At 38.9% G+C, this 12373-nt stretch overlaps 1 protein-coding gene across 7 annotated transcripts in view; it reads right to left on the bottom strand.

The window, feature by feature from the left end:
• The window catches only part of LOC105484288 (FYVE, RhoGEF and PH domain containing 4), a 261001-nt gene that overhangs the window by 64855 nt on the left and 183773 nt on the right, over positions 1-12373 (bottom strand). For 6 of the 7 annotated variants that reach the window (XM_071071904.1, XM_071071903.1, XM_071071906.1 and 3 more), the window contains 2 exons: positions 8633-8816; positions 2866-3373 (listed from right to left, as the gene is read on the bottom strand). In XM_071071904.1, coding sequence (XP_070928005.1) covers positions 2866-3373; positions 8633-8724 — 600 coding nt within the window. In that variant the 5' untranslated portion in view covers positions 8725-8816. The remainder of the gene's footprint in view (positions 1-2865; positions 3374-8632; positions 8817-12373) is intronic. The other variant, XM_071071909.1, reaches the window with a different exon arrangement.

Raw genomic sequence — 12373 nt, forward strand, 5'->3', positions numbered from 1 at the left:
GCTTAAGCAGCAGCTGATAATCTGGTGTGCTATGCTAGCAAGGGAATATACCTACATATCACAGCATAGAATTAGTACACAGTCACTGAAATGGGCCTTAAGATTTTTCTTTTTTTTTTTAGTGGAGGGGGGGGTTGGCTTTTACAACATGAAGATAGGGCCTTAAGATTATATACAGTTAGATTCTTTCACTAAACACACAAAGAATTGTTGACTTGTTCAAGCTCATACTGCAAGTTAATGGACAAACCAGAAGTAGAACTGAGATTTCTTTGTTCTAATCGTTTGGTCTACTATATTACTACTGATATTTTTATTAAGATTTTTTTCTTAATTGTGGTAAAACACACCTGATAAAATTTACCATCTTAACAACACTAAGATTTAAGTTTGTATTTAGGAACAAGGAAAGGCAACATAACAAACATCAGCGCAGCAAAGGTGAACACACTGCTGCAGCACAGATACGAAATCCTAGCATTCCATTTTAACAGGAGAGATGTGGTATTTGCCAGAGAAATTTTGCTTTTTCTTCCCACATACAGCATGTGCCATCCACTGTGTAAAGGCCCATTCAGGAGAAAGGCCAGTAGTACTATTCTATGTTTCGCTAGTTCAGTAGGAAAATTCTATAAACTCTCTCCCAAAGAAGTGTAAGGTTCATCTATGAAAATGCATCCATAATAATATGTGAAGGGAAGGAAAAGTACCATCCAACAACCATAGGCGTCATCACCGTTTAAAATATTTTTCTTTGTAAGAACAGCTCTTACTATTTTATATATACTTGCTGGTGGCATCATCCCAACAGTAGTAAAAGATTTTCTGGGTTCTAACCTTCTCTTCCTTCCATCATGGTTTATGAACAAATACACTAAGATCTATCATTGTATTGAGGTGTACGGATTCACTTTGCAATGTCCTGTTTCTTTACTGTTTCAGATGTTACTGAGTATGACTCACTTTCTCCCACCCACTTCCTCCTTTAAACTTTCTCTGCTTCAGAGTCAGTATATATTTCACCAGCAAATCAGCATTTTCTTAGCTGACATTGTGCATATGGGCAGAAACCCCATCCAGGCAGTTCATCAAATCACTTCCTTCTTTAGAAACGACAGAAATGTCCAGTTCTCAATAATCCCACCAGCTTATTACCCATAGCTGCTTCATTTAGTGACATTTCTTGCATTTAGCCATTTAAGTTTGTGATGTGTTGCTTCAGGGACACAACACTGGCCTGGGAGTCACAGCATGAGGTTGTGAGCTATTATTCAAAAAACAGTGTGACCTTGAAAACAAAATCATAAGCTTTCTGGGGCTATTTCTGCTTCTATAAATGAATTGCTAAACTAAGATTTTTTTTTTTTTCTTTTGTTGTTTTTGAGACAGGGTCTCGCTCTGTCACCCTGGCTGGAGTGCAGTGGCACAATCATGGCTCATTACAGCCTTGACCTCCTGGGCTCAAGCAATTATCCCACCTCAGCCTCCCGCGTAGCTGAGATCACGGGTGTGAACTACCATGCTCTGCTAAGTTTTAAAATCTTTGTAGATACGGGCTCTCGCCATGTTGCCCAGACTGGTCTTGAATTACTGGGCTGAGGAACTCTTCCTGCTTTGGCCCCACAAAGTACTGGGATTACAGCAATCAGCCACCATGCCTGACTCTAAAATGATTTTTTTTTTTTTTTTTTTTTTTTTTTTGAGACGGAGTCTCGCTCTGTCACCCAGGCTGGAGTGCTGTGGCCGGATCTCAGCTCACTGCAAGCTCCGCCTCCCGGGTTCCCGCCATTCTCCTGCCTCAGCCTCCCGAGTAGCCGGGACTACAGGCGCCCGCCACCTCGCCTGGCTAGTTTTTTTTTGTATTTTTTAGTAGAGACGGGGTTTCACCGTGTTAGCCAGGATGGTCTCGATCTCCTGACCTCGTGATCCGTCCGTCTCGGCCTCCCAAAGTGCTGGGATTACAGGCTTGAGCCACCGCGCCCGGCTCTAAAATGATTTTTAAATGGCCTTGTAACTCAAAGACTATACCATTTATTACAAAATTGGGCATTAATTAGAAAACTTAAAAAAATTAAAAGCCTAGAGTTATAAATATAATCTGTTGAATAATTTAATACTTCCATATTCATGTCCTTAAAAGTAACATTTACTAGTGGCAAGTTCATCTTACAGGTCTACTATTTATTCTATTAGAAACTTCTGAACAACAAAGATTATACAATTTCTTCTTGCTTGGTCCATAAGTATTAGGGATACAGCACCAACATCTAGAACAACAAGGAACATTTTCTTTCTATGTAAAAACAATACGTTTGTGGATTTCCTACATTAAAGTTTCCACACTGTTCTGACTCCTGAAATTACAACAGAGATATTAACAGAAACTACACGAAAAGAAAAAGTGAAATATCTGCTTAGAGCATAGGGGAAATACTCATCAGCAACCAGAGCTTGAAAATCATTTAACTGCCAGTGTGGGTGACCTGATTCATACATTGCAGGGGTGCAATAAATAAAGAGTTTTAAGCCTGTAATCCTAGCACTTTGGGAGGCCGAGGCGGGCAGATCACAAGGTCAGGAGATCCAGACCATCCTGGCTAACACAGTGAAACCCCGTCTCTACTAAAAATACGAAAAATTAGCTGGGTGTGGTGGTGAGCGCCTGTAGTCCCAGCTACTTGGGAGGCTGAGGCCGGAGAATGGCGTGAACCCAGGAGGCAGAGATTGCAGTGAGCCGAGATCACGCCACTGCCTGGGCAACAGAGTGAGACTCCCTCTCAAAAAAAAAAAAAAAAAAGTAGAGTTTTAAGACAACAATCGAACAGGCAGGGTTTTCCCTGCTTATGAGCTAGTCTCATGCTCTACCTTCATCTCATGGTGCTGGTCCAGCTGCTCCAGTTCCAGAGGGCTTTCCCCATTTTGCCTCTCTTGTACGTTGGCTTCTGTTTCTGCCCCTCTTTCTTCTAGGGGGAGCACTGGGCCTATGCCTGGAGTCCTGTAGCTACTGTCAGAAGCATTTCCATCACAGTCATCTGCTGTGGGTGATGCAGGAGCTGTGGCAGTTTCATCTCTTTCTCCATTCACTATGTGCGTATCAAGCAAGGGTTCAGAAGCTTGAATAGAAGTATCTGGGCTAAGAGTGGCAGCTTTCTCCTCCTCACATTCCACCTGGTTTTGTGCTGCCATTACACCATTGGCCACACAAGTCTGTGCACCCTGAGTCTTATCTGTCTCATTTCCCTGCCTCTGTGGCAACTGCTGGGAGAGGAGTTTTTGTGGAGGTGTGGTTGTCAATCCATGCCTTCCTGGGGTTCTAGAAGCATTGAGGTTCACAGCAGAATCTTTCTTCAAATCACTATAATTTGATAATGAGCTAAAAGATAAAACACAAAGGAAGCATGAAAACATTGGCATGGAAAAGTTCTAGAATTAAGACAAGTTTATTCCAGTTGAAAAGGGATATTTGCTAATTTTTTTTTCTATCTCTGATGGTTTTAGAAACATGGATTTGAATATTCTCAGTGTAGCCCCAAGTCTCTGGGGATGCTATCCACATTTAAATAAAGATTTAAATAAAGAAGATGACCCTGGGTCTACCTATGGGGACTGGAACACTTCCTTGGGCTGTTTATTTTATTTATAACTTAACTTTTCTTGATCCTTGCAGTGTTTAATAATGTGACTAGTTAGTAAAGACTTAGATATAATACTTACGTATATATCATCTCTTCCTAACATTTTTACTTAGTGATGTTTCTTAACATTTTTAAATAGGTGTAGCCAGTCCTTAATTCATGAACAAATTGTGAACCAAAAAGTTACTTTTATCTGGAAGGCATAATGAACACTCTGAAAGCTTTTTTATTCATGCTGTCATAGCTTTTTACCTGGTCTCTTTGTTTCCACTCTGATCTCCTCCACTAGAACCTCTACAAGTCAGTCACAGAACTCTGACGGCTTCTTCACACACTCAAGGGAAAATTCAAGTCCCAGTGACAGCCTATGAGATTCTACATACTCTAGTTCCCAAAGTGCCTGGCCTCATTAGATTCCATTCTTCCCTAACTCACTGTGCTCTTGCCATACTCCTTGCTGCTCCCCATTCTTAATAACCAAGTATATGTGTCTTTGGGTCTTTGCAGCTGCTGTTCTCTGCTTAGGACAATCTCCCCCAAAACGCTGGTATTTCTTCTCGTCATTCGAGTTTCTGCTCAGGTATCACCTCTCCAAAGAGGTTTTCCTAGATGCATCTATCATAACAGCACTCTCCATCACTAACTCCACATCTTATTTTATTTTTTTTAAAATCCTTATTACTGCTTGACATAATAGTAGTCCTAATAGGAGAATGAAACTTACTCCCAATATATAACAATATTCCTGTGGAAATATTTGTATAGATTTTAATCTAGGATTCTGGGAGTGAAGTGGGGAATGGAACAAAAAACTTTGGGCTATACTCTTTGAAAGATTCCTGTGACCTAAACGAGAAGAAATAAAGGAACTAAAACTCGGTGAGGGTGTAGATTTCCTCTCTGCTTTATTCCTACCTCTTAGCATGGTGCTTGACACAGGGGAAGTACTCAATAAATATTTGATGAGCTTTGAATAACCATGATAATGATGATAATTGTGACAATAATAACAGCCGGAAACATTTATTAAGTGCTTACTAAGAACCACAAACTACAAGAAGCCCCTTACAATAATTACCTTGTTTCCTCCTCACAATAATTCCAAAGACAGGGATCCCATAGAGAAATCTAGGCTTAGAAAATTAAGGTGGCTAATGTCACAATGTAACGAGCAGAAAAGCCAGAAGTCAAACCATGAATCCAACTCTAAATCATATGGTCTTCACCCCAAGTTATGATGTACTGCAGCAGAAGGACAGAATGACCATCAGGTGAATAGGCTGCAGGCAAAATGTGGGAAGAAAGTCTAGGGTTGATTATCTTCCCCAGTGCAGGTAACAGGATAAAGGGAGGTGGGGAAGGAAACAGCAAGCAGCCCAGTTCCAAGGACAATGCTGAGATGTGTCACCTTTGCTCTCACTTCACCCTTCCCGGTCACGGCTGATCTGGACTAGAGAATGAAACAAGGAATAAAAGTAGACAGCAAGAAAGTGACGAAGGAGGAAAAAAGATACGGGTAAAGTCCAACACCAGAGGAAAGAAAGGATAAATTGAGTAGGGGAAAATGTCATATACATAAAAGTTGGAGGTGGGCAATATAAATAAATGCTATACACTCTTCAATTGAGATTTGTCCCCTCGAAGAGGACACCTTTGGCTGTATAATTTCCCAAGTAGTCTTTAGAGATTTGAATCAAACTGTCCTCCTTCTCCTGCCTGCATCAGTCTCTGGATTCCCTGGTGAAAAGATCCTCAACAGATCCTCTGAAACAAATTTAAGCATGTTCAGGTCTTGTCTAAAGAATGGCTTTGAATGAGAGCTGCAAATGCCCCACAGTAAGTGACATCAAGGGTATGAGTGGGGAGGGAGAGAAGGAGACTGGGAAGGATTAGGTGGGTAAGGAGTTGGTAAAAGCAGTAGTTGAACCAGTACTTGGAAGATTCCTGCTGCTTTGTGGATGCCAAACCATAAGGGGAAAACAGTTGACCCTGGAGTGTCCATGGGAAAAACCAATGTTCTGGCCAGGCGCGGTGGCTCACGCCTATAATCCCAGTACTTTGGGAGGATGAGGTGGGCGGATCACCTGAGGTCAGGAGTTCAAGACCAGCCTCAACATGGAGAAACCCCATCTCTACTAAAAATACAAAATTAGCCAGGTGTGGTGGTGCATGCCTGTCATCCCAGCTACTTGGGAGGCTGAGGCAGGAGAATTGCTTGAACCTGGGAGGTAGAGCTGAGATTGCGCGACTGCACTCCAGCCTGGGCAACAAGAGCGAAACTCCATCTCAAAAAAAAACAAAAACAAAAACAAAAACAAAAATCACCAATGTTCAGGTCTGTAGAAACATAATCTTATTTCTAAAATCTTAAAGTCTTTCCTAGGTTAAAAAGAGTATTCTCTCTTACTCTGAAAGAGAGAAAGAAGGAGGAATAGGAGAAAGAAAGAAGGAAACCACAGTAAAAATTAAAGAAAATCTACTTGCTCCAAATCTCTCATCTTAACAAACTAGTGTTACTTGGGATTTTTCTTTTTTTTTTTTTTGTTTTAAGACAGGGTCCCACTCCATTGCCCAGGCTGGAGTGCAGTGGCACAATCTCAGCTCACTGCAGCCTTGACCTCCTGGGCTCAAGCAATCCTTTCACATCAGCCTCCCAAGTAGCTGGGACCACAGGCGTGCACCACCATGCCTGGCTAATTTTTGTATTTTTTGTAGAGATAGGGTTTTGCCATGTTACCCAGGCTGATCTCGAACTCCTGAGCTCAGATAATCCAACCACTGCGGCCTCCCAAAGTGCTGGGAATATAGGCATGAGCCACCGCACCCAGCCGGGTAAGGTCTTAACAACAGTATGCTATGACCATTCTGACCAGACTCCACTCTTAACAGTTGTTGGTTCTTCCTATCAATTTCCTGTAACAACTCAGAGCCTCCCTCTATTTTACAAAGCTAGTCTAAGCTCTCATAAGAAAGGTTAAAACTGAAAACAACCCTTGCAAGGGCAAGGACACCACTCAACAGTAAACACAAATCTCCTACTCAAGTCCTATAGATCCAATGCAGTATTAACCCACTCAAACACTTTTGGGGCCAGTCTGTAGTGGTAATACCTCACTGAGAACATATCATTGTTTTTTGTATTGGCAGTGGACTCTACCACAAATAATATTTTTTCACCAGACCTGCCAAAATACACTATACCCAATTTGCACTCAGAATAAATTTGCTTAAAAAAAATCATAAATTATAGCACATTTTTCCTTAGATGAATTAAACCTTCAACCTCTGCATCAAAACAGGATTGAATTTGTGAAGCTTGAATGATTAAAAGTACAAACATTTCACATGTAGAAGAATCTAAAACAATGCAGAGTGGGTTAACCAAAATGGAGGACGCAGTCTTTGGAATACTGACCCTTTCCAGGTTTCAGAGAGTTATCCCTGAAACCTAGGGATGCAGGCTCTGACATGCCTTATGACAGGGATCAGGGCTCCAGGCCCTCCTATTACGCAGTCACTGGGCATGGCCCCTGGAATCTGCAAACGCGAGGGGTCACTCTGTTGTTATTAAGTCAACTTATACCCTGAGCAGCAAAAAAATGTTTTAAATGGAATTAAACCATTCTAGTAAAGATCACTGTAATTCAAGATAGCAAAGGTCCTATAAATCCTACTTCAGAGGAAGAGATGCTGAAGTTGAAATATTTATGACCAAAGTTCCTAAAATTTATCAGCAATGAAAATTGAAGACAGGCTTCTAAGTTAATTTTCTCCAGAACTTGTAACTTTGTAAAATAGAGGGGGGTTCTGAGTTGTCACAAGAAATTGATAGGAAGAACCAACATCTGTTAGACCCATTTTAAAAACGAGGGACACTGCAGGTTTTGTGCTTGGTCACAATTCCCAGACGATACTCAAACTATTTCCAAGCTATGATTTCATTACATAAATAACAGTAAATCCCACAAATAAATAATAAAATCACCCTAATGGGAAATAAGTCCCAAATATTACACTGGAATGAATGAAAATATTTGGTTTCAAGGATGAAAGTGAAGTTATACACATTCTATTTAGTTATACATAGATTTTGGTGACAGATAACAAAATCCTACTCATAACATTGTTTAAAATTATATTTAAGTCAGTGACAAAATTCCTTTTTATCAAAAGACTAAGAAAAACTAAACAATTGAGATTTTTATTTTTTTTATTTTTATTTATTTTTTTTTTTTGAGACGGAGTCTCACTCTGTCGCCGGGGCTGGAGTGCAGTGGCCGGATCTCAGCTCACTGCAAGCTCCGGGTGGGTTCCATTTATCTTTAAATGAGAAATATAATATTTCACCTACTTTCAAACATTGGGATTAAGAATAGAAATTATATTTAATAAATACAAAACTGAAATTTAGCATACATTTTGCCATTGGTAATATTATCTCTTTGCAAAACCTAGCATATGATGGAGTATATGGAGAGGGGAAACAGGGACTGAATGGGTATAGAATACCCACATTAAATAAAATGGGATGGAAAATGGGATGGAAAGAAGAGACGGCCCCAGGGAGGAGACAAGCCCACAGGGGTCACATTCACAAACACACAAAGTGAGAAACGAAGAGACAGAGGCCCGCTCAGCCTTTCCAACCCAGATATCCAGCGCCCCACAGAATGAGCCACAAGGAGTAATACGTAGAGAATGACACACAGAGATACAGAGGAAACAAGAGAAACCACACAGATACTCAAGCACACAATTTCATGAAAAAGCTGGTGGCCTACAGTGCTGCATCTAGCTAATACATAGCACATGACAGTTCACATTAGGGTAAGACTAAGTCATTTGTTTTAAAAATTCACCCTTTCTAAAGGCCTATCAAACCTAATGGAATAAGATACTATGCTTTTTATTTAGAAAATCTATGACTATGGCTATCATTTTTTCGAAAATCAGCTTTCTTCTTCCCCTGCCTCCTCCCATTGTAAATTAGCTCTTACCTGCCTCCTTCAAAGCGACTGATGAGATCTGATACCTTACTGGGTTTTTCTTTTGAGACACAAGAAGCAGGGGCAGGTTTAATTTCCTCCATCCTTGGTTTTGCACTAGGTAAAGCTTTATGCCTGGGGGTTTGGTGTATATTGGACGAAGGTGAATTCTGCAGGTGTAATGGCTTTGGAGGCACTGTAGAAAAAGAATAGAATTCAGTATTTCACTGATATTTCGTTCAATAACAATAAAAATTCTGGTGTCCTGGGTGCAAAATATTCAGCATTATAAAACTATTGTAAAGGGGGTGGGAGTCAAATTTTGAACTAAACCACAACCAAAAGACTTTTGTTCATTTTGGACATTTGCTTTGTGCCTTGTGGAAATCCCATCTCCAAACTTAAGTGGCTCTTTTAATTTTATTGTATCTTAAATATGGCAATATTAAACACCTCAGAATCTACATAAGGCTAAAGCATTCTAAGATCTACAGATAACACAGCAGTTATTCATCTCAACAGGGTAAAGGTGGTGCTAAATTTAAAACTAAATCCTAGAGATACATTGTCTGCTACAAAACAGGTTTTCTAATAGAGTGATAGTTGATATACCCAAATCCACAGCTAACAAGTTAAACAACATAAAAGCCAACAAAACAACAACAAACAACAGTAATACAGTGTTGCATTAATATAGCATCTTCTTCCCATTTAACAAAAGCACTTTATCTCTTTGATCTTTGATGAAATGTTATACTTTATAGTTTTCTCAGGTAGGTACCACTATTCTCCTCTTATGTCTATGAAGGCTTAGAGAGGTTAAGTGGCCTGGGGTAACAGAGTTGGTGCTACAGGTTTGTATATTTGTCCCCTCCAAACATCATGTTGAAATCTGGTCCCCAGTGTTGGAGGTGGAAACTATGGGAGGGGTTTGAGTCATGGGCGCAGATCCCTCACGTATGGCTTGGTACCATTCTTGCCATAGTGAATAGGTTCTTGCTCCATTAGTTCCTCCAAGACTGGTTATTAAAAAGAGCCGGAAACCTCCCCCATCTCTCTCTTGCTTCCTCTCTCTCCATGTGATCTTTACACATGCCAGCTACCCTATATCTTCTGCCATGAGTGGAAGCAGCCTGAGGCCCTCACCAAAGGTTAAGCAGATGCTGGCACTGTGCTTCCTGTACAGCCTGCAGAACTGTGAGCCAAATAAGCCTCTTTATAAATTACCTAGCCTCAGGTATTCACATATAACAACACTAAACGGCTTAAGACGGCTGGCCTGCATCAATATACCACAAATCATCTACTTTCTTCACAAGTCCTTCAATCAATTAATAGGATAAATACAGATCATTTCATGAAATACTAAAATCTACAGAAGTTTCCCTAACACACTGTAGATGATAAGTACCCAATTGGTAGAGAAATTACATCACTTTGGAAAACCAGTATTACTTTTCTCTAAGATTAACATGCAGGATAAAATACTATAACATGTAGTATTTTTTAATAAGCAGTGTTGACAGATCAAATAGAATCATCTTTTCTCTTCCTTAAATCCTTTTCTTACCTTCTGGAAGAAGGGTGAGGAATCATGTCGCCTCCTAATTACATGCCCCATTTTCCCCCAGCTGGTTCCCCTGGTTTTTAGTGATCTCATCTCTTTTATAAACTCAGTTAGCTGACAGTTGGCTCATGCTCACTGGCCTAGATTTCATCATTTCAGTGCCAGTTATCAATTTATTATAGGGAAGGAAAAAAATGTCACAATGAACTACAAGTGGAGCAATTAATTCACTTAATTCTCTTTCAATATAAACAAGAAGAAAATCTCAATTTAAAAATGGCATGCTTCTTTTGTGAAAATGATATTTTCCAACATATGTGTGGGGGAGTGATTAACGTAGTATTATTTGAGAACAAACGGGCTTATATAAGTGTAATATTTGTTAATTTTACAGAAAAACTTCTGTGTAGAATAAATATGTACTAATGTAGCAAAACAGGAAAATCTCCCACCAAAAAAACCCTTTTAACATTATGAGTAGTAAATATGAACTAATGCAGTAAAACAGGAAAATCTCCCACCCCCCCCAACAAAAAAAACAAACCTCTTAAGGTTATGAATAATCCAACATTCTTAACTAGAATACTAAAAGAAGGAAGTGAATATAATTTTGTGTGCTAAAATTGTTATGAAATAACTCATTCATCTACCTAGAGTTTACTCACTAAACCATGCCTTATTTATTAGGTGTCAGATGAGTGAAAAACTAAAACACAATGATACCCATCACTTTCTCAGGGATGACTCCACCTACTTTCCCAGTCTAAATTATGTCCATCTCTTAAACTGTTTCATAAGCACTGTGTGCTCTCTCCAAACTGCTTATCACAATTTGTGGTATACTTATTAAATAATCAGTATTGAGTAGGATTAAATAATAAAGCTGCAGTGAAATAGTAAATATATTACAGGTTTGAAGTTTTTTTCTTTCTTCCACAAGGCAGTTGATGAAGGTAAGGAATATATTACTTTTGATCACAGCTATATTTATAGTGACTATTTGCATTATGTTTGGCAAATGGAGATCATATACTAGTGGAGAGGCACTTTAACAATGTTGATACAAGTGAACACTGGGTATTTTAGAAGCACAGAGGAGGTATCAAATTCAGCAAGGGAGAAAATGCAAATGTATAGTAAATCAGTAAATATACATATTTTAAATAAAAAAGAACAAATGGTACATGGATATGACAAATCTGAAGATGATACATGAATGGCTAAAGTTAGACACACTGTCTTAGAAAAAATTCTATCACTTGTTCATCATTTATAATGTAATAACAATAACAGATACTTTGGCTCAGAATACCTAGCTGATGAATGAAAATGATTCTTTCAACTCCCAAAGTTATGGAGTTAACCGAGGAATATCTAATGCAGGACTAAAAGAAAAAGAAATCTTGTATGCTATGTACTTACGAAGCAAAAAAAAATCCAATTTCAGTTAAAAACCAAGATCTCAGAGAGTTTCAATCTAATAGTCCGTACCCAGAGGAAATGACAACAGATGGCAGGAGCAACCCAGGAATTGATACTTCAAATTATTGAGACTAAATTTCTCTTCATGGCCGCCTTTCTTAGCTTCTGGGCAACCAAACAAATTACAGCCAACGGCCTTTATATCTCTTGTATGTTTTTGTTCCGCTAATCTGTTGTTATGTCAGTTTAATTCGTAGGCCCAGCTGGAGACCTAAAAGGTAAGTAAACTGACATAAAACCATATGCAAGATCACGAATTAGAAAGGACCAGTAAATCCTTTGTATAGCAACATAATCCAGATTATGAACACTATATTATAAAACAAAAAAAGAAAATAAAAATCAAGGGGTAAAGAAATTACGATTTTATCAAATAGACAATTATTCACTTTTAAAAAGATTTCCCAAATTAGTTACATAAGAAGGGAAAAGATTACAAATTGTGGGCAATATTCTAAGGATGCAGTTTATTATTAGTCTCTATTGGCATTACAGACCATGAGAATGGAAAACCCTAAAGTTCCGATTCCTTCTCTTCTTGATATTTCAATTATTTATTTATTTCGATTTTTTTCCTTTCTTCAGACACAATATTAATTCTAGAGATCAACAGTGTGACATTTAAAACATGCAAAATCATTTCCAGATTTGTGTTTCACACTCTGAGAACAGTGCAGTATGCAAACACAGTCTTTCCCTACTTG

This window comes from Macaca nemestrina, chromosome 10, assembly GCF_043159975.1.
Source record: "Macaca nemestrina isolate mMacNem1 chromosome 10, mMacNem.hap1, whole genome shotgun sequence".
Lineage (NCBI taxonomy): Eukaryota > Metazoa > Chordata > Mammalia > Primates > Cercopithecidae > Macaca > Macaca nemestrina.